The sequence below is a fragment of the Gadus chalcogrammus genome, chromosome 3, assembly GCF_026213295.1.
Source record: "Gadus chalcogrammus isolate NIFS_2021 chromosome 3, NIFS_Gcha_1.0, whole genome shotgun sequence".
NCBI classification, from domain to species: domain Eukaryota; kingdom Metazoa; phylum Chordata; class Actinopteri; order Gadiformes; family Gadidae; genus Gadus; species Gadus chalcogrammus.
The window spans coordinates 12583395-12606394 of record NC_079414.1 but is presented as its reverse complement, the minus strand read 5'-3'; the positions used below and the strand labels follow the sequence as shown (position 1 = coordinate 12606394).

Below are 23000 nucleotides of genomic sequence, written 5' to 3'. Positions count from 1 at the left end.
TGATGCAAAATGCAAAAATAAAAAATAGGTCTGTAGTTCTTCAGATTTACATCTTTCATACAAATGCACTGATTATAAATGCACTTATTAAGTACTAGTAATTAGAACTAAAATGATAGCTTAATTTGTTAACTTCTTTAGAAGAAAAGGGAGGCCTTTTAATAAACAAAACAGAAGTTCCAGCCAATAGACATTTTAATTCAAATGAAAATAGACCATTATGAAATGACAGCATGGTTCTAGTGGTTTTATCGATCTCAGTGAATATTGATATTTAAAAAAACAAAACAATTGGCCACATCCTACGGCTGAAATGAATGCATGACATTATCAGGCCTCAGACGCTCAGACTTATGCTACATGTAACAGTTTAGCTTGACACCGGATCGTGATCGCCCTGTAGCCTGACCTCAAAGGGCACCGACTCGCCCGGCTGCTTTCTACCATACCAGCTCTGCTTCATACCCTTGTTGGGAACAAATTATGTCCGTGGTCCAACCTTTTCTGGGAAGTTTTTGTGGAAACAGGATTTCACGCTGCTGAGGGACGGAGGTTGTTTTCACAACTGGTTTATAAAGCAGTGGTCTCTTGCGCTGGTAAACAGCCAAGTTAGACGTTTCCTTTTAGTCACTGTGACCTCAAGAGAATGCAGGGAATAACTATAGTGCCGGTCATCACACCCTTTACAAATACTTGCTTTCTTCTACATATATTATTTACAAGTCCTATGACAACTTTAAATATCAACTCAAAATATTAAATATGACGCACCACCATTTGTTGAAAATTAAAAAGGTTCATTGCAACTTCCTGGTTGCTGACAAAGATCCTTATTCCGTCCTGAGGCGGGACAGGACGTGTAAGGTTCAGTTAAGGCACAGATGTGGCACTATTCAATCTTAATTAATGTCCTACAGTATTAATGCGTCGTATTAAGGTCGTAATGTCTGACTTTCTACTTTAGTTGACCTATTATCCGCTCTGCTGCAACTTGTTAAAAATAGGATCCTCTTTGCCGAAGGATCCAGTTAATGGGAGAATGATGAACAGCCATATTTACGCGAGGGTCCTTCCATTGACATCTATTTGGTTCAGGCAATAGGTGCTAAATGATTGTCTCTCTTTGCTGCTGCTCTTCTGAAACGGGAGCGGCCTTTACATCGTCACGCCGGCGTAGAGCGAGTCGATCTGCTCCCTGAACTGACGCAGGAGCTCAAAGCGCTTGGCCTTCAGTGTCGGCGTCAGCAAGCCGTTCTGCACCGTGAACATCTCCGGGTGCAGCAGGATTTCTCTCACCTGCACAGAGTGTGGACATGACCATGAGGCTACACCGGCCAACGTCTATAGCATGACGATGAGGGACCATCGGTTGGTTTTTGGCAGTAATGATTACCTGTTCGAAGGACTTCAGCCCTCCCTCCTTCCCCAGCATCACCATGTCCTCCAGGATGGCTTTCTTAATCTCCTAACATCGGGAAAAGGTATGTTAGAATCCACGGTGATGTCCAGCCAGCTCTCGTGGCTGATGGACAGAGGGAGGTAAACCGACCTTGTTCTGGCAGAGTTCTTTGTAGGAGCCTTCGATGCCTCGCTGCTGGGCCCAGCCCGGTAGCAGTTCAGGATCCAGCACCACTATGGCCACCAGGAAAGCCTGGACACACCACACAAGATTTAAATAAATGATCATATACCCCTCACGCTCTGTTTATATACCTGTACCCTATATACTCTGTCTACGTACCCCACCGAAAAAATCCTATCTACCCCTCACGCATAAACCCCTCAAACATTTAAACCCCTTCCGCATCCTCCCACATATCTCATTAAAATCCACCTCATATGTAGATACTGATAGAGTGGATACAGTATATAATGCATCATCTGGGTAATGCTGAGGTGGAGCCTACCTGTAGGCTGTCTCCATGGACAAAGATCTGGGCCACGGGCCCACAGCTGTTGTAGATGGTCTCTATCTTCTCGGGGGAGATGTATTCTCCTTGGGCGAGCTTAAACAGGTTCTTCTTCCGGTCGATGAGCTTCAAGGTCCCGTTCTGTGAACACCGGAGACGGACACGTTGAGACGGGGCTCGACACAAATACAATTTCACTTGCAGTGATTCCTTTGGCGTTTCCCTGCCATCCCATAATGAAACAAGGGTTGTGGTGTTCAGCTCCCACCCGAGGGGTTTAATGGCGGGCAGTGGGAGCACCTTCCGTTGGTTATGGGGGCAGTGAGCGAGGCACTCTGTGGGGGTGTTTGCTCACCGGCAGCCATTTCCCGATGTCCCCCATGTGCAGCCAGCCGTCCTCGTCCAGAGCTTCTGCCGTCCTCTCAGGGTCGTTCAGGTACCCTCGGAATACGTTTGGCCCTTTAACACACACCTAGGATAGAGAGGGACAGCTTAAGACACACCTAGTGGGGAGAAGGAAAGCTTAACACACACCTAGGGTAGAGAGGGACAGCTTAACACACACCTAGGGTAGAGAGGGACAGCTTAAGACACACCTAGTGGGGAAAGGACAGCTTAACACACACCTAGGATAGAGAGGACGGTTCATATTTCAGATGCTGTTATTTGCTTTTCACTGTTTGACTTGCAAACAAATCGCTCAATATGGTGAAACTGAAAGTTCAGGATCTGCTACCATCTGCATTTCCAATTGTATTATTGTTATAAAGTTCCTGTGTGCATTGGAAATCCCTATATAAATGGACCTAAAGGACCAAACCCCTTATAACCATCAGCCCTACAACACAAACAAGGCCCTACCCCCCCCCCCCATAACCATCAGCCCTACAACACAAACAAGGCCCTACCCCCCCCCCCCCCCATAACCATCAGCCCTACAACACAAAGAAGGCCCTACCCCCCCCCCCTACAACCATCAGCCCTACAACACAAACAAGGCCCCACCGCCTCGTAACCATCAGCCCTACAACACAAAGAAGGCCCTACCGCCTCGTAACCATCAGCCCTACAACACAAACAAGGCCCTACTACCCCCCCCCCATAACCATCAGCCATACATCACAAAGAAGTGGCCAGCCCAAAACAGACACACAATAAGGGGAGTGATAATAACAACACCAACAACACCACCACCACCACCACCACCACCACCACCATAGGTAGAAACTGTGTACCATTAAAAGCACCATACAGCGTCTCGTGATTGGCTCCCACTCAGCAGCGAGACCATAGAGTCTCACACCACTGTTCTTCCGGCGCACGGTCTCCAGGGTGCCCCAGGGTACACTGGGTACACTGGGGGGCTCCGGGTTCTCACCGGGTTCTTACCTCGCCCTCCCCGTTGGCCGCCAGGTAGTTCATGTCAGGGACGTCCACCAGCTTGACGAGGTTGCAGGGCAAAGGAGGCCCGACGTGACCTGGGGGGCAGGAGGTGTGAGGAACCGTTTTCCCATGGTTCTCCGTTACGCCAATCTTTGATGTGTCTGGGAGCTGCTTACCTGCGGAGAAGTCCCCGGGGAGCGTCATGGAGCAGCCGGCAGTGCACTCAGTCTGGCCGTATCCTTCATAAAACTGCAAGACACGCTGATGTTAGTGCTGCAGTTCATGACGATATCCATTGGCAATTTTCACTTTTGCTGCCGTCTGTAAAATAAACATGTCAAATGCCCGTCTCAAGTTGCCATATTTGAATGTTCATTTCAATAGAATTTGCTTTTTAGACAAGCATTTACGAATATTATGAAAAACACATTCTTGAAAATTATTGTTAAAATTACATTCATATTTTTTTAATTAAAACATGAAGCACACATAAAAGCAAGCGGTTGTGTGCATTAGATGTGTGTACAGTAGAAGTAATGAGGGGTGTGTGTACAGTAGAAGAGGTGAGGGGTGTGTGTACAGTAGAAGAGGTGAGGGGTGTGTGTACAGTAGAAGAGGTGAGGGGTGTGTGTACAGTAGAAGAGGTGAGGGGTGTGTGTACAGTAGAAGAGGTGAGGGGTGTGTGTACAGTAGAAGAGGTGAGGGGTGTGTGTACAGTAGAAGTAGTGAGGGGTGTGTGTACAGTAGAAAAGGTGAGGGGTGTGTGTGTGTGTACAGTAGAAAAGGTGAGGGGTGTGTGTGTGTACAGTAGAAAAGGTGAGGGGTGTGTGTGTGTATACAGTAGAAAAGGTGAGGGGTGTGTGTGTGTACAGTAGAAAAGGTGAGGGGTGTGTGTGTGTATACAGTAGAAAAGGTGAGGGGTGTGTGTAGTAGCGGGACTGACCTGGCAGCTGATGGCCGTGCGGAGGAATGTCAGGACCACTGGGGAGACTGGAGCAGCCCCGGTTATCATCAGCCGCACCCGCCCGCCCAGTCCGCTCTGGAGGCACACACACACACACACACACACACACACACACACACACACACACACACACACACACACACACACACACACACACACACACACACACACAGACACACACACACACACACACACACACACACACACACACACACACACACACACACACACACACACAATAATGGACACCTCTTTCTTTACACTGAAGAGGTGTGGTGCCATTTTAATGGATGGATTTTGCTTCTATTCAGCTTTGAACTTTCACAGAGAATTAGCAATGGTTCTTGATCAATTAAAATGAATAAACCTAAACTTACGATAACATACGATGAGATAAGATGGACTTTAGTGATCCCAGAAGGTACATTTAATAAAACGACCAAATCCTCCATCAAAACATCTCCGACATGACTTGACATGACAGAACTTGTATGTGGTATTCTCACCTGGATCTTCTTGAAGATGAATTTGTCCCAAATGCTGTCCTTCCTCACCACACCACTTTTAAACTCCGCCATCTTCCTCCTGGACGCAAAGTCCAGCAGCCATCGTTTCAACGGCGACCCGGCCATACCAAATATCTGTGAACACAAAGTTTTATACATAAACATTTAAATGTGATGTCTGTAAACTGAGAGGGAAAGAGTCAAATGTATTGCATGTGTAAAGCATGCACGTCAACAAAGTGGATCAGATTGAATTTAGTAATATTCCAGAGTACATTACATTGAAGTATGAATTGAGTGACTGGTAAAAACGATCTGATCAAGCTTCACTAGTGATATGAGATAGTGACGACATTGTAGTGACGGAGGACATTCAGCCATTATCATCACAGACACAACTAGATACTAATATAATCCCACACTTCCTGTTCCTCTGACCTTATCAAACATGCGGTTGAGAAGACGCGGAACGACTGGGAAGACCGTTGGTCTCAGCATCTTCATGTCGTCCATCAGCAGACGGATGTCCCCCTGGAAGAAGCCGATGCGGCCCCCGTTGATGAGGACGACCCCCTGGATCACATGGCAAGACACGTTACACGCCGACGCAGTAACACACAGCGCCACTAAGGGGTGCTGCTTTGCAAGGATGAATCCAACGTCTCAACTCACAGCAAATGCATTTTTTTAAGAATTCCTAGACTTTGGTAAAACAATTTATAAAAGGTGAAAAAACGTATTTGAAACATCTTGAAATGTGAGTCATGGCTTTTGTTTGAATTTATTTTAGTCATCAACTAATAACTTAACGGTAAATATATATTTTTAAACAAAATATTTTAAAGACAAATCAAACAGGAATGTATTCACTGACAATCTCAAACAGTCGTTGTTGCTTTGGCAAAATCTAGTCACAGGTTTTACTCCTAAATCAGGATTCAACTGTGGTTAACAGTGCAATGGTCAAACAAACGCCAGCTCCAAATGTTTAGTGAAGCAGAAAAACATGATTGTATGATATGGTATGATATAATATTAGATAACGTAACATGATATGCATATCATATTGGGCGAAAGTTGAAGGACAAATGGGTCGACTGTCCCGACTGCTAAGAGCACGGCCTTAACTCATGGAGCAGCTGACAGGATTAGGGGTTGTATAGACACTGGGAGCTGCCCATGCTAACGTGCACAATGTACACAAAGTAAGATGCTCTGCATAAAATCATCTACATTTGATTTGCATACACCTGAGGACATTTCCAGAACACATTTATTTACATCCTGGAACGTCCCCAAAGGCAACTAGTAATGACTAACACAAACAAGAGTTGAGAGCAAGCGGTAAACAGCTAGAGATTAATAGGTTACATCTCTAGCTGATGATCAAACATATTGATCAGAATACGTTTCTGTCTGTTGAGTTTTTTTAATTTTTCATTAAAACATGCATTTAAATGAGGCAAATACACATATCCTAATTTTTTTACTTTTGTCTGTGAAAGATTTCCTCATCCTCTTGCCAATAATTCATATAAATATTAAACTATTGGAATAAAGTTGGTGGCACCAATTCAAAAATCTTGAGTTAAAACCACAAAAATCTGAAGAAAGAAACTGGTGTATGTATCTACATACCGCGACCACTCTCTCAAACATGTGTGCTAGCGGGAGGAAGGACATGTGAACATCATGGGCGGTCAGCTTGCAATGTACCTGTGAAGCACATGGCAAACACATGCAAGGACACACACACACACACACACACATGCAAACACACACACACATAAACACGTCACAGACACAAACGTCAATAAAGGCATACCTCCATCACCCTCTCAAACATGTGGGCCAGAGGAAGAAAGGAGATGTGTACATCTTTAGTGCAGAGCTTCAGGAATTTCTGAGGCCCAGACATGGAGATGAGGCATGAAGGTCAGACCACAGAGAAGAGGAAAGGCACAGGAAGAAGGAGAAAGAGTGTGAACTGAGATAGCACAGTTCAAAAGGAATGTTAGAAAGCGTCCCAGTTAATTAGCTATGGAGCTAGGTTAAAACCAAAATGGAGATCTGAAAGCAATATTTTTTAAGGACAGGGTTCAAAGACGTAAAAAAACAACCAAAATATAACAGAGGTATTCATCCATACACCTACAGAATTTCTTAAAAACTATCTTTTAGTCTCAAAGGCCTACCCTCGCGAACAATTTGCAGGTATCGGTTGTCCGTCAATTTAAAGTCTGTAAATGGCCAACCCAGTATAGGCAATAGCCTAACCCGTCATTGAGCTAGCATCATTTTTACACAGAAGGAAAAGGGAAAGGATTGTTCAGAAAAGCTGAAGACTTCGAGGCCTTGCAGGAAGCAGGAAGGATTTCTTGTTGACTGCATGTTTTTACAGTTAACAGATCAAACACCCCAACAACACCCCCTGATGTTGTTGTCTTTATTTATCTGTTCCAAATAACCACCCCAGAAGTTGTTGGGTGAGGTTTAAAGTTATCTTTACAATAATACACCACATCAATATTGACGGTGTTTACCTCTGTTAGCTCAAGGAAGGCTGCAGTGTTTGAGATGACATTCCCATGTGTTAGCATCGCACCCTTAGGGTTCCCTAGAAGGACATACAATCAGGATTAGACATCAATATGCAGTACCACGTCATTTGAATGTGCTCACATGTACAGAGTCTGTGTTCTGGAGTCTATGGAGGGTTTACCTGTGGTCCCAGAGGTGAAGCAGACTAGTGCCAGATCGTCTGGCTTTGGAGGCTGTGGCACATTGCAAACGGAAATGAAAGAGACAAATAGGAAACAATAACTAACTGTCACACAGAACTCAAACTAATGACTATCAATATATATGTTGGACGTCGTCATTTGGAATTTAATGGAAAAAGTGTGATTGCTTTAGTAGTGAGATACTGGAAGAGAGGAGGTTTGTGTTGAGGGAGAGCGTGGGGGTGGATGAGTTACAATGTGCTTGTATGTTTACTCACTGCAGGCTTGGCATAGTGGGCTTTTCCAAGATCCTTCAAACACAAAAATGGACAGTTATGAGCAGGGGTCGATCTTAAGGATCTTTAACATTTTAACCATCCCGGCTGAAATGTGTTAAGATTCCTTTATCGTTGTAGCTTATTCATGTCAAGTGAATCTGTGAGTAGCCATATTTTTTATTGATTAATTGTATTTGCTGAGTTTATATCATAACAAGTCCAAACTAGTGGGCACCTTAGAAAAGGTCAGTTCCCAGAGGGGACCTTTTCGTGTGTTCTGCATGAGTCATGTTTTTCTTCACTTGTGCAGAACTAATACTCTGTCTTGTGTCATTATTCTGATTACTTCCAATTTCAAATTCAACTTTAACTCCATTTACAATCTTCAGGAGCCTACTGGTTCTAAGGGTAAGGTTAAGGGATCCCAAGAAAAGGCTGGGCTGGCTTAGGAATGAAATACATCAGTGTTACCAAGACATCAAATCCATAACTACGCCATCGCTAACAATTTGTCTTTCACTCATCGGCCTATGCTTAGCTTAGCGATAAAGCAAACAAATGATAGCCGATGTGGTGTGGTGATTGGAGTACCACAGAACCGAGGGAAAGCAATGCATGTGTTCTCTGCCGCGCCTATTGTGTGGCCGCTGTCTGTTAACACTTGTGTTGCGATCAGAGTCGCGTCAACTGATTGTTAGTGTACCTGTAGAGGGAGGGTCCCGAAGCCAAGCACTATTAGCCTGCCACTGCTTAAGCGATGACCATTATCAGTCACTTCCTATTTCTACATAATAGACCCCCTTATAATCCTCTCTGGCTGTGGAGGTAGCGGAGGCCAGGGTCTGCGGAGGCTCGTTCTTCTTCTCTCACCTCTATGTGTGCGAGACTGAGGATCTGGATGCCGCAGGTCAGCCCCTGGGCCACCAGCTCACTGTCCACAGGCTCCATGACCACCAGGGTCTTCACCGAGTGCTGCTTCTCCGCCACGCAGCCCAGGATCAGCCTCACCTTGTCGGGCACGTCGCAGAACACCGTGGAGATGGAGGCTGGGAGACACCCACGAGACCCAAGAGACCCAAGATAAGCTCACGGCAGGGTGATGGTTGACCCCGTGTTTCGGCTGGCATTCTTGCGCAGAGATGTTTTGGGCTTGAGAGTTTTAGTAAAAGGAGCGGGGTCTGTCATCCCCATGGCGACGACCCACGCCACCGTTGTGATACTTTTTCTTTTTTTTTATTACCGTTGTTGTGTAGGAGTGTTACCAGGAGCGGTATACGAAATGCACCACAACCCTTGGCTTTACGCTGTGCTTGTCCGAGAAGGTTGACCCTCTCTCGGACACGGCCGTGAAGTTAAACCGCGCGCTGCCTGGACTGTGCGCCCCCCCCCCCCCCCCCACACACACACCTTGATGCTCACAGAAGAATTGGCAGAGACTTGAAACTACATTTCACTAAATGAAGGCGTGATTGCAGTAGCAGTAGTAGTTTGAAATTAGAAGACAAATAACCACATTTAAAACATTAGTTTTTTACGGTTTTTGGGTTCAGTAACTCTTCAGGTAAAGCACAGCGTGTGACTGATAGGAAGTGGCCTTTAAATGTGCCCTGGAATAAATACATGTGTAATCAAAAAGAAAAACATATATATATTTTAATGAAAACCTATATCTATCTATCTATCTATCTATCTATCTATCTATCTATCTATCTATCTATCTATCTATCTATCTATCTATCTATCTATCTATCTATCTATCGATCTATAAAAACAGCGTCAGCATTGTGTTCCTAGGGTGTTGAAGCGGTGAAGCCCAACCTCGGGGTTGAAGCTCCTCAGATTGTCCAACTTGGGGCCGCGCTCAAAGTTCAAGCAATTTTAACCTTGTCCTCAAACTTCTTGAACTCGTCCACTCAGACCTCAGCTTTGTTTGAGGTTATAAAAGCCAACAGAATCGACATGCCCAAAGCATTCATCCTTTCTAAACCCAATTCCATCAGGGGTTAAAACGCCCATCTGTCAGCTGGACTCTGGTTATGTGGTGACTGGTTAAAGCGGTGGTGCGTTGCATTAATGGATAACGTCGGTCCAACTGCTGCGATCATAAAACCCAACCACTGGCTCGTGACACCATGGCCGTACAACTAGTGGGCACCATAGACAAGCTCAGCCACAGAGGGGACATTTTAGTGTGTTCTGCATGTGACATGGTTTACGTCAGTACCGCAGATCTACTATTCGGTCTTGTGTCAGCCACAGGGTCGCGACACCACGGCCGGCGCGTGCATGCGTGTTTCAGGGACGCACCTTGGTCGATGATGTAGTCGATGGCGTCCGTGCCCAGGGTGTCATAGAGCGGGACGGCCACCAGGGAGTACGTGTAGCACGCCAGCTCAGTGATGGTCCACTGGAAGGAAAACACACAGGACATGGTGAGACCACGGCTCGGCTGGTCTGAACTGAAGGCTTCAAGATAAATAAAGAGCAGAAATTCTGCTCTTTATTATTCCGCTCAAAACGCATCTCGTGCATTGTCGGAGAGCATTGCTTTCAGATAATATAATAGATAGCATTTTGTTGGCAAATACAACAGCGAAACATTAAACCTTGATGTGCTGCTTCAAAAACAGCAGTTCGAACGACGGTAGACTGATAAAGAGGGTGGCGATGAAAGGACAGTGGCACAGCCCTTGGTTTTAAGGAAAAACCAAGTGTCAGCCTTACCTCCGGCCTGTTCTGGGAGAAGATTCCAATGTGTTTGTCTCCGTCTGGAGTGTGACCTTTGTGTAAGAGCGCTGAGCCGATGTGTTCCGCTCGAATCACCACCTGGGTTTTTTACAAAATCAAAAGTGATTATTGTTGGTCCTGCCGTTACTACAACGGCTGCCATTATTGATGTTAGAACATTGAAAGAATGTCTTGAGCAAGAGTCTTCCCCTGCTTCTGACACCTCACCTCGCTGTAGGACTGCCATTCATAAGGCTGGTTGGGCTTCCTAGACCCTAGACACGGTCCGTCATCTGTCAGGAAACCACAGAAGATCTTTAGAAAAGAATGCCAAATTGACCCTGTAGCACGTGGGTTCAATTCCCACTGGGAACGCCCATAATACAAAACACACAGTATGCACATCCACCACCCAATGCATTGTAACAAGCTTTGGATGCAAATAGACTATAGACAAAGCAGACTAGGAAATATGCGTTATCAGGGCTTGAAGCCAAATTGCTCGCATGCATCGGGCGAGTAGCTGTCCTCCAAGCCGGTTCAGCCTTCTGCTAGGGATCCCAAAAAAGCCTGAGGTCCTTTCTCCACTGAGGATACTCATTGTCCCAGCAGGACTGTTGTTTGTAAATTTAATCAGCATACAAAAGGGGTTTTGTAAATGTGAAACAAAGGTTTTCCAGAAAATGGGAGTACTTCATTATAGTAAGGCTCAGCGCCACTATATACGCAAACTAAAATGAATAAAACTCTGCTGAAAGACGTGCCATTTCAATTTAAAAGCTACTACTGAAGACAGTGGTTAGGTCGTCGCCATGGAACCTGTACAAAACCCAGAAAATGTCTCCTCTGGGAGCGAACCGTTGACACAGTCTATGGCGCTCAGTCGTCGCATTGCATTGCGGTTTCCCCCCCCAACAACCTCGTCGAATGCAGAGGGAACTCACTGGACACCCGCAGGCCTCGCAGGAACAGCTCGTAGAGGGTCAGGGCGTCGTCGTAGAAGTGAGTCAGCAGCTGGTCGCTGTGGGCCAGCCTCCGGGCGCCCTCGGTACCCTGCGGACACAGAGCAACGCGGTGAAGCCTCTGCTTCTGGTCCACCCCAACGCTTTGGTCTTCCTACAAGGTTAGAAGCTTGTGCAATCCAAATCTGAATTGTATCTCTTAATGGCGAGAAGCCCGTTTAATTTTTTTAGAGGTTTATTTTTGCTTTTTTATGCTTTGGGATAGAGTTAAATAGACAGGAAGGTATCGGAGAGAGAGGGGAGGACGGGCAGCAAAGGACCACAGGAGAGATTCAAACCCGGGTCGCTGAGAAATTGTGTCGGCCAAATTGTTATTTTAAACATCGGTATCGGCCCAGAATTTCACGATCGGCGCATCCCTAATTCCAACATTAAAATAAATGGAAAACTCACTCCTTACTCCCATTACAAATGATGCAGCAGTTCGCAAATATCCTGAACTGAAAGAGGAAGACTTGAGAGTCCAACTGGCCATGTTTAAACTGCAGATGCTGTGCATGCTTTGAAAGAAATGCCCCCTGATGTCCGTGGCCTGTTTGATCAGGTAGAGACACTAGTGAGATTGTTGATGGTGGTGCCCATATCATCTGCTGAGGCAGAGCGCAGTTTTAGTGGGTTACGCAGATTGAAGAAGACATGGTTGCGATCAACCATGATGCAAAAAAGACTCAATGGCATTGCTTTGTGCCATATTCACCAAGAGAGGCTTGGCAGACTGGACAGACAAAAAATTGTTTCTGTGGGTGATTGGCATTCCAGACAATTAACAGTTTCATTATATATGGCTAGGGTTGATCAAGGAGGCCCTTGTTTAACAATGTTCACTGTTGTTTATCCATGATTTCAAATAAGTGTTCTCCAATGGCTTTTTAGTGCAAACCATTGGCCCATAGGCTATTACGAAAGTAACTACTTGAGCGCTAGTTAAAGCCCAGATTACACAAAAATAAACGTATTGAGTTGAAATCATTTGCAGTTCAAAAATCCCATCTGCGCCCCTGCCTGTGACCCAACAGTCGGTTCGGAGTGGCGGGTGATCATGATGATCTAACTGTCAGTTCGGAGTGGCGTGTGATCATGTGACCTACCGGTACTTCCACGGACTGCATGGCGAGGTCGCAGCGGGCGGGGATGGCCCGGGGCCGTGTGGCGTACCAGTAGGTGCTGAGGGCGGCGAAGGCGCTCATGCCCATGAGCACGTTGGTAGGCACGCCGCGCACGTACTGCCGCAGGTCCTCCAGCTCCGGAGTCCACAGCTGCCTTAGCACACCCGGAATCTCCATGGCAACGTATTTACTGCAGGGGGAGGGGGGGGGGGGCGGAAGACAGAGTTTTGAGTCCGTTTTATTCATGCTTTTCTGTGTTTACGTGACTCCCTTCTATAGTCTCATGTGTGATGGAATGTGATGGGCCGCCAAAAATACTGCAAAGCTGAACAAGCTGAATTGACGGAGATTTAAATTAGTTATTTGCATGGAGATGAAACAGGCGCTTTTTTCTTACAAACATTTGCATTTCCAGGAGAAAACTAACCCAAATATTTTGAAAGTCTGGACCTAAAACGTAGAGCACACAGCTCTACTTCACAATAATGTTAAGGATGGTTCAAGCTACGGAAAGATTTTTATTAGTGTTGCATTAGCATTGTAAGTATTGTAAGTGTTGAATTTGTGTATTCATTTTGTATGTATTGTATTAATATTCCAAGTACTGTATGACTACTGCAAGTATTGTATTCATATTGTAAATATTTTATTACCGTATTGTTTTAATAGTTAAAGTACTGTATTAGTGTATTACTACTGTTAGTCTGGTATTCAAAGAATTGAGTTGACATGTATTTCTTGCATGGATTTATCTACGTGTCTGTGTTGGATTTAAATGAATCCTCAAAAGATAAAGCATTTAAAAAGTTTTTAAATTGACTGAATCATCTGCAACTGGTGGCTAAATTTCTCAAACAGGCCATTTCCCACCGCATTTCCCGATCAGACAAGCAGATGGTTGTGACTACTTCTCAGCTGAGCCATGACAACATCAGTTTCTGTTCTTACTTAAAAAACACTTCCCGTCTCTGGCGTAGGCGCTATTTGTCAGACGAGGTGGGAGATGAGAGGGCTACACACCACAAAGCAGAGAATTGAAACAGGGATCAAAACTTTCAATGAAAATAAGAACACATACAAACAAGATAAATAGAATTACAATTTCAATACGGGTAGTATGAATGTAAATGGACAAAAATAAATGTCAACATCATACAATGGTAGACATACGATGTAGTACTTTGTAAAACACTAAAACAGCAGCATTACATCTGGTCTATCTCTTGTGACCAAACAAACGTTAAATTCCTTCTGCCATAGGTCACGGTAAACTGAGTGCTTATCAGTATACTCAATAAGTAAACATTTAGATAAAAGAGCAAACAATCTCCAGCTGATTTAAATTCTAAAGACAGCTTCGAAGTTGTTAACGAATAACCTTTCATTCATTATAACATCAATGACATTTATTATATACTCTTACCAGATAGTGGTTTCAATTCAAATCAGCTTGCCTGTGAAATGACCACAATTAAACCTTAACCTAATGACCTCATTCAAAGTTGTGAATAAGTATTAACATTGATGGGGAATGATTGGTTTGAGCACCAATTCGTTGGGTCATCTGAGGTGACGGTCGGTTGAACAATTGACTTTTCACCTATTGCTATTTTAACCTCAGTTCCTCTGACATGTTCCAACTGGCTCAGAGCCACCTCCACATACTGTATCTCCTTGGGATTATTAGTACTCATAAATCGTAGCAATGAGAAGATGCCACGGGGCAAAAGTACAATGCAACAATTGAAATGCTACATGGTATTTGACACAATGTCACGCAAGTATAAGGAACGGTGCGGATATATCTCAATGTGCTAGACATGGAGATAGACACCTCCCCACACTCATTCAAACATTTTCACGCCAGCATTTTTCAAGTTAAGACACGAGTAAGAACTTACATTGAGTGAGGAAGCACGCCGGACGCTGAAGAACCCAGGTGAACAAGCCGGTGGAGTTAGCGCTGTGTTTGTGTGCGAGTCAAGATCCTGCCCGCAGCACTTCAACTGACCTTTAATAGTCCCCCTGAGCTGAGGTGTGTGAGTTTGTGTGTCTGCGTGGGGCTACTATGAATAGCAGACCGCCTCCCACTGCAAACAGAGGCTGGGACGGGCCTGGACACCCCAGGCCCCCCCTCTCACCGTGACATCACCACCATTAAAGACGCATAACCCCAGTGGCCCCAGTGGCCACATCACACACACACACACACACACACACACACACACACACACACACACACACACACACACACACACACACACACACACACACACACACACACACACACACACACACACACACACACACACACACACACACACCGTAGAGTCCCAGGGCCTTTGATCTCTGGCCGCGCGGGACAACACCACGTGCACCCATCAGCTGTGCGCTCTCCACGGTGGGCTGCCGTCTGTCTGGGTGTGACTATGACTCTGTCCATCCGTCCGTCTGCGTGCTTGTGAAATGTGTTGTGTCTGTGTTTTTCTGATTGTGAAATCCATGTGCCATGGCTGAGTGAGGAGAACATTCACCAGGAATGTTAATTCAAGGTTACAATCGCCCCAACAGGTAATTTGTCGCCGCAATGTTAGCCGTTCTTGGGTTACAGAGATTCCAGTTCCACTCCTGAGTACCTGTGCTGTTGTTTTTTCTACCTACAGGATTTTCATTTTACCCCTCAACTGTTAACAGGGAAACAGCTGCAATGTTTACACAACACAGCTGTTACACCCTACAACAGGACAGAATACAATCCAACTGTAATATTATGTAACACACAACCCCCCCAGGGTACAGACTCACACACACACACACCCACCCACCCACCCACACACACACACACAATTAACTTCTGAGTGATATACACACTAAGCAGCCGCTTCACCATTAAACCGGTTTTGCGATGTGCCCCAGAGGCATAGAGTATAGAGAGATAAATAGTCTCTTTCTGTATGTGTGCCTCATTTATAAAATGTATACAAATGTGATTGTGTTGTCATTCCAGGCCCACGCATGTGAGTGACATGCCAGTGGTGTCACATGTTGTTGTGGGTAGTTAACCCTAAACACTCCCCCCCCCCCCCCCAACCGGACACCAATTTCCATACTTGGGCCGGAAGAATGAGAAACCAATAGCAGAGCACAACGTCTGGTCAGCCCACTCTGGCTCACCATGCACTTCAGCACAGCAGAAGAAGGGGAAAACCAATCCGGAAGGAGGAAGAGACCCAGCTGTCTAGATTACATACACACACACACACACACACACACACAGCCACACACACACACACACAGCCACACACACACAAACACTCCAGGAATACAGAGCAGCCACGCACACACACTGGCTTTTGAGGGAGTTTTAAGGTTAGGGTCTGAGTGAGAGAAGGAAGGAAAGCAAAGAGAAAGTAAGAAATGAAAAGGAGAGGTTTAGCGGGTGAAGTACTGAATACAAAAGGGCCTTCATTCATTCATGCATCAGCGTAGTTAGTTATCTCTGAATCTCTTCAGTAGCCGAGGGTGACAAGACGTCCCTGTTGTCAGGGGACAGCCATTGTCCTGGTGTCCTGTCCCCACCTGAAATTGTCCCAGTTTACATATAGTTTCATTGTATAGCTTTCTGATGAGTATTAATTGTTTGTTGGTAATTAGTCTTGCGTCTATCTGAAATAGGGCCCGACCGATTTATCGGCCTGCTGATTTAATCGGCCGATTATAGCCTTTTTGAAAATAATCGGCATCGGCCAAAAAGACGCAGATTACAACCGATTATTTTATTTTTTTTAAATGTTATTGCGCTTAGTATCCTGCAGATTGCGCTCCTACTCGCCTTGCTAACTAACAACTTTAGCTGGAGTAAAAAAGAGGAGATTTAATTTTACCGTACAACATGAAAGCACGCTCGCTCAGGCAGCTGCGCGCTCACCTCACCAATGTACACAAGACGCGTTGTTTGAGCATGTTGTGCCTGTTTTTCTTTAGGTCCCAGGCCAAGTTAATTTGTTACTGTAGACTCTAACGGTGAGACCATACTGCTCAGCACGCACGTATTAGTCACTGCTCACGAGCGCAGCACATTGGGAGTTAGTTATTTATTTTACATTTTACATTACACTCATATTTGACTGTAAATGTATTCTAAAACACTCAAAGGTTCTGCATTCAATTCACATATTCGTCAAAAGTGTTTAAAGTATATTTAAGGTATCAAAAACTATGTTTTATATGCTTTTAATTTAATCGGCCGATTAAATCGTAATCGTAATTTTTCTCTGAAAATAATCGGCATCGGCACTCAAAAATCAATATCGGTCGGGCCCTAATCTGAAAGGCTACGACGTGTTCGCACTATGCAGTGATCCTTCTCACTTAAAGGCACCCAGTGCAACTTTATGTAAACATTCAATGAAAAATAAACATTCAATTTCTAGTCTTTTTTACACGTAGTAAGTTTCAATAACTCCATACCATTACATATCGGCATTCAAGGAGCAAAGATGAGACGTCGTTGTGTGGTGAGAACTGATAGAAAATCATAAACAACAACAATCGCCGGTGGGGAGAAGCCATTTTTCCATTGACTGGAAGCCTGCTTTATTTATTGTAGGTTACAAAAAATAATGAAAATGGCGGCATTGTTGTTGTTATCGATTTTCTATCAGTTCTCACCACACAACGACGTCTCATCTTTGCTGCTTGAATGTCGGTATGTAATGGTATGGAGTTATTGAAACTTACTACGTGTAAAAAAGACTAGAAATTGAATGTTTATTTTTAAGCCTCGAAAGTTGCACTGGGTGCCTTTAATGATCGAGACACAACTTTGTGATGACAAAATGAGACAATACAAAACCAGTCAGCACGATCCAGAAATAAAAGGTGGAACTGGAGCTCCAGGCGACCATGCTATGTAAGGCGATATCAGTAGAGGTTCAGGTGGTGGAGGAGGAATGCATTAGTCGTGTTCAACCACAATCAACGATTGAGTGGTGTACCTCGGCATCACCGATAACTAATCTTTGGATTGAGCTCGGGCTGGATGAGTGATTTTCGGTGGATACAGTGTCTGTCAATACCGCCTAGATAATCAAACTGATTGACACACACACATAAAACACAGGCCTTGTGTCCTGCAGAAGGATAAAGGTAGGCAGGCAAAAATCAGTATTATCAGTACTAGGTCTCCCTCTCAAAACATGTGACTAGCTCGCCAGCTTTAGCAATTGCTTGCCTAGCCTTGTGGACGACTATGGTCATAGACTGATAGGTAGACAGGCATGGCACCCAATCATTTCATTCGTCTGATACTAGCGCCCGAACATACTGTTATTTCTTTGTTATTTGTCTGAGCATTTGATTTATCGATTGCTATTGGGATGCATAGAGAATGTCATAAATTGTCCAACTCTAGCTTTAAATAAATAAATGTGCTGAATTCTTGTACCAAGCCATGGCCTGAAAGTCTGTTACCTATAGGCCTGAAAGTCTGATACCTATAGGCCTGAAAGTCTGATATCTATGGGCTTGAAAGTCTGATACCTATGGGCCTGAAAGTAAAATAGGTATCAAAAATGTTTTTTTCCTCAATAATATGTAATTGTAGTTCTTAAAAATGGCTGTATTTGCTTAGGGCTATAACACTACTGCCTTGGGCTATTATGGTTGACTTTAGCATAATGTTTCACTAGTGAACCGGGTTATTGACATAGTCATTAGCTAACTACTAATATAATGCTGGGCTGTAATACCTTGCCCAGATTGGCCGAGCGGAAAGACTGGATCTCATTCCCCTATTGTTGGATGGATCCAAGAAAAGGACAGTGTCTACTATTACCATCGTCAGTCTATCAATAAATACAGTTCGAGTCTGTGTGTGTGTGTGTGTGTGTGTGTGTGTGTGTGTGTGTGTGTGTGTGTGTGTGTGTGTGTGTGTGTGTGTGTGTGTGTGTGTGTGTGTGTGTGTGTGTAGAGGATGGCGTTAGCTAAATAGAACAAAGGTCACCCATTCATTCATGCATCTAGCACATCAACCGTTCATCCATTAATCGCTCCAATTATATAATACAATCACGCCATGCATAATGCAAAAGGCCTCCGGGCTGGCAGTCATGGAACACCGTAGCGTTAATTTGATGCTGGTTCTTATTAAAACATACTTCTTCATTTTGAAAGAAAGTATGTTGTGGACAACAACATGTTTCACCAGAAGTCCTGGCTATTTCAAAGCATTGTGATCCGATTAGAGTTTGCACTCAATTATGAATTATACTGCTGGTCATTTGCACAAACAGAAAGCTCTTTCTTCAGTATTAGGTGTCAAACTGAAACATAGTAAAACTCAAAGTGTTTGCATTGCTTATAAATTATGTACTAGAACATGGGGAGCTTAAAGTAAAACTAGAAACTTAACCTTGACACACACACACACACACACACACACACACACACACACACACACACACACACACACACACACACACACACACACACACACACACACACACACACACACACACACACACACACACACACACACACTTTAGGATTTCAGAAATATAATTTCTCCTGCTCTTGGATGTGCGATTTTTCTGAAGTCCTGTTCCTGTGTGGGTGAAGTCACCCCTACCACAGGGCGAACTGAAACCATCTTCCTCCTTCCATAATCATAAAAGGATCAAAACAGCATGTCCTCAGACAACCCTGCACACAGAGGGGACACTGAGGCCCTCACAGCTTTCTTGTAGTTACAACAGCGTTGTTTGCACAGAAAGATTAGCAGTTGTTGGTAACACTTGTTGTGTGTCAACAGTTGAGCGAGAGATGAGTGTGTGAGATCACGTACATGGGGGTGGGCTGGGGTGTTTGAGGCTGTGCCTGCCCTGCACCATGGATCTAGAGCCAGCTCTAGCAGGGCAGAGGTGCAACGTTTCTGTGGTGACACGTCTGACCTCCAGATAAGGTGATGAGTGGGAAATAACTGACGACCAAACAGGACCGTGGGGGGGGGGGGCGACGCCGTCCAAAGACTTTGTTCCGTGTGAATGCTTACTTTTGGCATGTGGTGTATTTTTGTGCTCTTCTAAAGCGCATTAAGAAATAGTTGAATCTTGAACCTGCCAAATTGTACACATTATTCCACTGCTACTTAAGAAATCAATAATTTGACACAATATAACATACAACTGTTTTATTGATTTAAAAAAAAAGCCTTTTTTTTTCTATACAAAGCCGTGCAAACAGAACTGCATAGTAGTATTACCAGCTCTGCCCCTAAATCAAACATTGACAGTTGTAGAATCAAATATTATATTCTAATATTTGATTACTAAAAACAATAACAGCCCACCTTTCAACCGCTTTGTACCAACAAAGGTTGCATGGGGAAGGCCTGAAGCCAACATTCCTCTCTATCCAAGTAAAGGAGAAGGGTAACGGACATCAAAACACACACACACACTTTCCTAACATCATGAAGTGGTACTGAATACATACCAAGTCAACACATTCCTATCGTGCGTATAATATACATATCCTGATGTCTCAAACATACCTAGGCTTCAGTACACACACACAATACCATAATTCACCTACAGACATCTCTTTAATGTAGAGTCTCATAGTTGACATTCCTCTCAGTTCCTGCGGTTGTCAGCAACAACTGGGCAAGGTCCTGTAGTACCAGGCACAGAAAGTGTTTCCAAATCCTGCAAAGACGTCTTGTATTGCTAGAATGGGCCAAGGTCAGTTAGCCTACTCAAAGAAGTGTTGAGTCAACAATTTCCGTTGAGAGAAGTTTACCGTTGAGTTCAAAGAGTGCATTAAGTAGGCCTCCAGCAGCATATATATGTAGAAAGTGTTTTGTCAAACAAGAAAAACCGATCTACACAAGGTGACTCAGTGAAGGTTACAACACTTCATAGAAAACAGGTAGGCCTAGTAGTAGGCTACTCTAAACCACAAACAACACAAAGAAAAAACAGTCGTGGTGTCAATGATTACAGGTAGAGGCAAGACGCAACACGCGAATGTTGGGGAGGTCGAGAAACCCACTTTTCAGTTGACATTCCTGGTGCGCGACTTTTTCCTACAAACCCCTTCCAGTATTGACTACATGCCATAATAAGCTAGAGTAAAAACCCGTCCGTTCAGCCCTACATTTTCATATTTCAGGCCTGGAACTAGCTTTGTCAACATTATTACACGCACAAATCCATAGTGTAGTGGCTTCAACAAGTCGTGTATCATGTCGATGATCTCCATCAATCTGCTGCCAAGACTCTCTTCCTGGTGTGTAGCGCACTAGGTATTTGCTCATCAAGTACACACACACACACACACACACACACACACACACACACACACACACACACACACACACACACACACACACACACACACACACACACACACACACACACACACACACACACACACACACACACACACACACTTCGCCAACGGGGTCTTGAAGTTGCACGGAGGAGACACTGCAAGTAGGCTACTATATCTGACAATAGCTGCGTTTCTCCATTTCTCATTTAACACGCAAACAACACATCTGAGAGGGTGGGTGGGTGGGTGGGAAACACTTCAAACCGGAATTGTCAAAGTCCGATGCAACTCCTTATCGGTGAAGTTTTGCGGGAGAATCCGTGCGCGACCGAGGCATCGCCACACATTCCATCATCGTGGTGAATAACGCAGTTATATGGAAAATGCGGTGGTTAAAGTTAATGCACAAATTCAAACTCATTCAAATTCGCTTAAAGAAGAAAACGAGCAGGAAGTAAAACATTTTGAGAAAATTATCTTGGCACATCATCACATCATTCGGCTTGCAACGAACGAACCGTCCTGTCACCTTAATCGTTTCTGCCGTAAGATGGATAGCAGATTAATGTTGCAAAATGTTTTAGTAACGGTGCCAGGACAACTGTAAGGGAGAAAAGTGAAACGCATCGACCAACCTGTGGAAGGAGTTGCGACGACTTGCGCCCGTCTGAACGAGATGAGCTGCGGAGTGCGGACTCTGCTGTGCTGAAGTAAAGGGACCCGTCAGCCAATCCGAGGCGTCCTGCGAGAAAACATCCTCGCCAGAGCCTCCGTCACTCATTTAACCTTGGAAAGCACGCTATGAATATTCAGGAGTTCGAGCGTGCCCTGATTGGTTGATTCCAAATGCACCCTCATTTGCCATTCTTAAGCACATACACAGTAGATCGATGTTTTTTTTGTAACATATGAAGGATTTGGTTGTTATTGATCTGGAAAAAGTCGTTTCAACAACTGCAACACAAATTTGGAGCTAGGACTGCTAGGCACGCATTGTTTCTCTCGGTTCTTTCGTCCTCTTTTGCCACCGCAACTAATCACTAATACGTTAGCTTAGCTGTATCGCTATATATGTCCAAACATTGGCTGATAAGTGAGACTTAAATCATTGATTCAAAGACTTGGTAACCGTGTTGATTAGCCTAGCCTACTGCTAGGGATCCCCAACAGGCAAGTTAGAAAACAAACCCCAGTGTAATAATGATACAAACTCTTCTAGATGTCTAAAAATACCGAAGATTATCTGTACTAACTTTAAAGGGGACATATGATGCCCCCAGGTGTGAGTGAGATTAGCTTTACAAGCCGTTTCGAAAATCGGCCCCATATTACATCACTAGTGGGCGTGTCCACCTAGATGTGTGCTGGATAGATCAGTCTACCAGCCTACCCAGTGGACTGAAATAAACGTTGCTCCTCTATCCAGCACAGATGGCCCTTGTGTCAATTTTCATTATGAAGACACTTTGTGGAAGAGAAAGCATGTGCAAGCTGACTGAGCTTTGAGGATTTTGATAAGGGGATTTATACAGTGACAAGTCTAGAGGGTGTTGATTTAAAACGTTTCCAGACACTTGTGATGTTTGGATCTAGGAGGTTTAAGCTTGTCTTCCCGCCAGAAAAGCTTTGATGACTAGTTAGTGATTCATCTTTGTCATACCAACTCTCTGCGATTACAGATCCCCACCTGCAGCATCATGATTGGTTGAAACAAATAAGCACGAAAGTGAAACGGCCCCTTTGTCCAGTATTAAGTTTGTCTATCATACTTTACCTTCTAAAGTCGGATTTGTGTGAGAATAGTCCTGAGTCAGTTAGCCTCCAAACGGCTTCAAATATGCCCTCTTTGGGGCTAGTAAAGACCATGGTTATAGAAGATGGAAGACTGGAAAGGGGAAGCGAGGGATCCCTCCAGGGATGTTTGTGCAATAGGTGCCAAAAGAGGCCGATATCATTCCAGGGTTGGCTGGCTTGCACCTTCCATTGCATGGAAAGACCATTTGAAAACACCCCCTATTCACTGACCAAACAAAACAGATGGCTCCTC

General features: G+C 44.5%; 1 protein-coding gene across 7 annotated transcripts; it reads right to left on the bottom strand.

Moving 5' to 3' along the window:
* Positions 1 to 88: 88 nt before the first annotated feature.
* Positions 89 to 21760, bottom strand: LOC130379286 (long-chain-fatty-acid--CoA ligase 1-like). 7 transcript variants are annotated; one of them, XM_056586029.1, is made up of 23 exons: positions 14521 to 14768; positions 14043 to 14073; positions 13568 to 13631; positions 12602 to 12809; positions 11436 to 11544; positions 10720 to 10784; positions 10489 to 10590; positions 10072 to 10171; positions 8635 to 8810; positions 7765 to 7797; positions 7486 to 7537; positions 7307 to 7380; positions 6589 to 6666; positions 5202 to 5336; positions 4764 to 4898; positions 4237 to 4332; positions 3470 to 3542; positions 3300 to 3388; positions 2266 to 2382; positions 1908 to 2051; positions 1550 to 1651; positions 1394 to 1465; positions 95 to 1296 (listed from the first exon to the last, which is right to left on the bottom strand). In XM_056586029.1, the coding sequence occupies exons 4-23, from the start codon at positions 12794 to 12796 to the stop codon at positions 1156 to 1158; spliced, it is 2088 nt and encodes a 695-aa protein (XP_056442004.1). In that variant the 5' UTR covers positions 12797 to 12809; positions 13568 to 13631; positions 14043 to 14073; positions 14521 to 14768; the 3' UTR covers positions 95 to 1155. The 7 variants fall into 7 exon arrangements, with proteins under 7 accessions (XP_056442001.1, XP_056442000.1, XP_056442007.1 ...); XM_056586030.1 differs by lacking the exons at positions 14043 to 14073; positions 14521 to 14768 and adding an exon at positions 21589 to 21673; XM_056586028.1 differs by lacking the exon at positions 14043 to 14073.
* Between the last annotated feature and the right edge of the window lie 1240 nt (positions 21761 to 23000).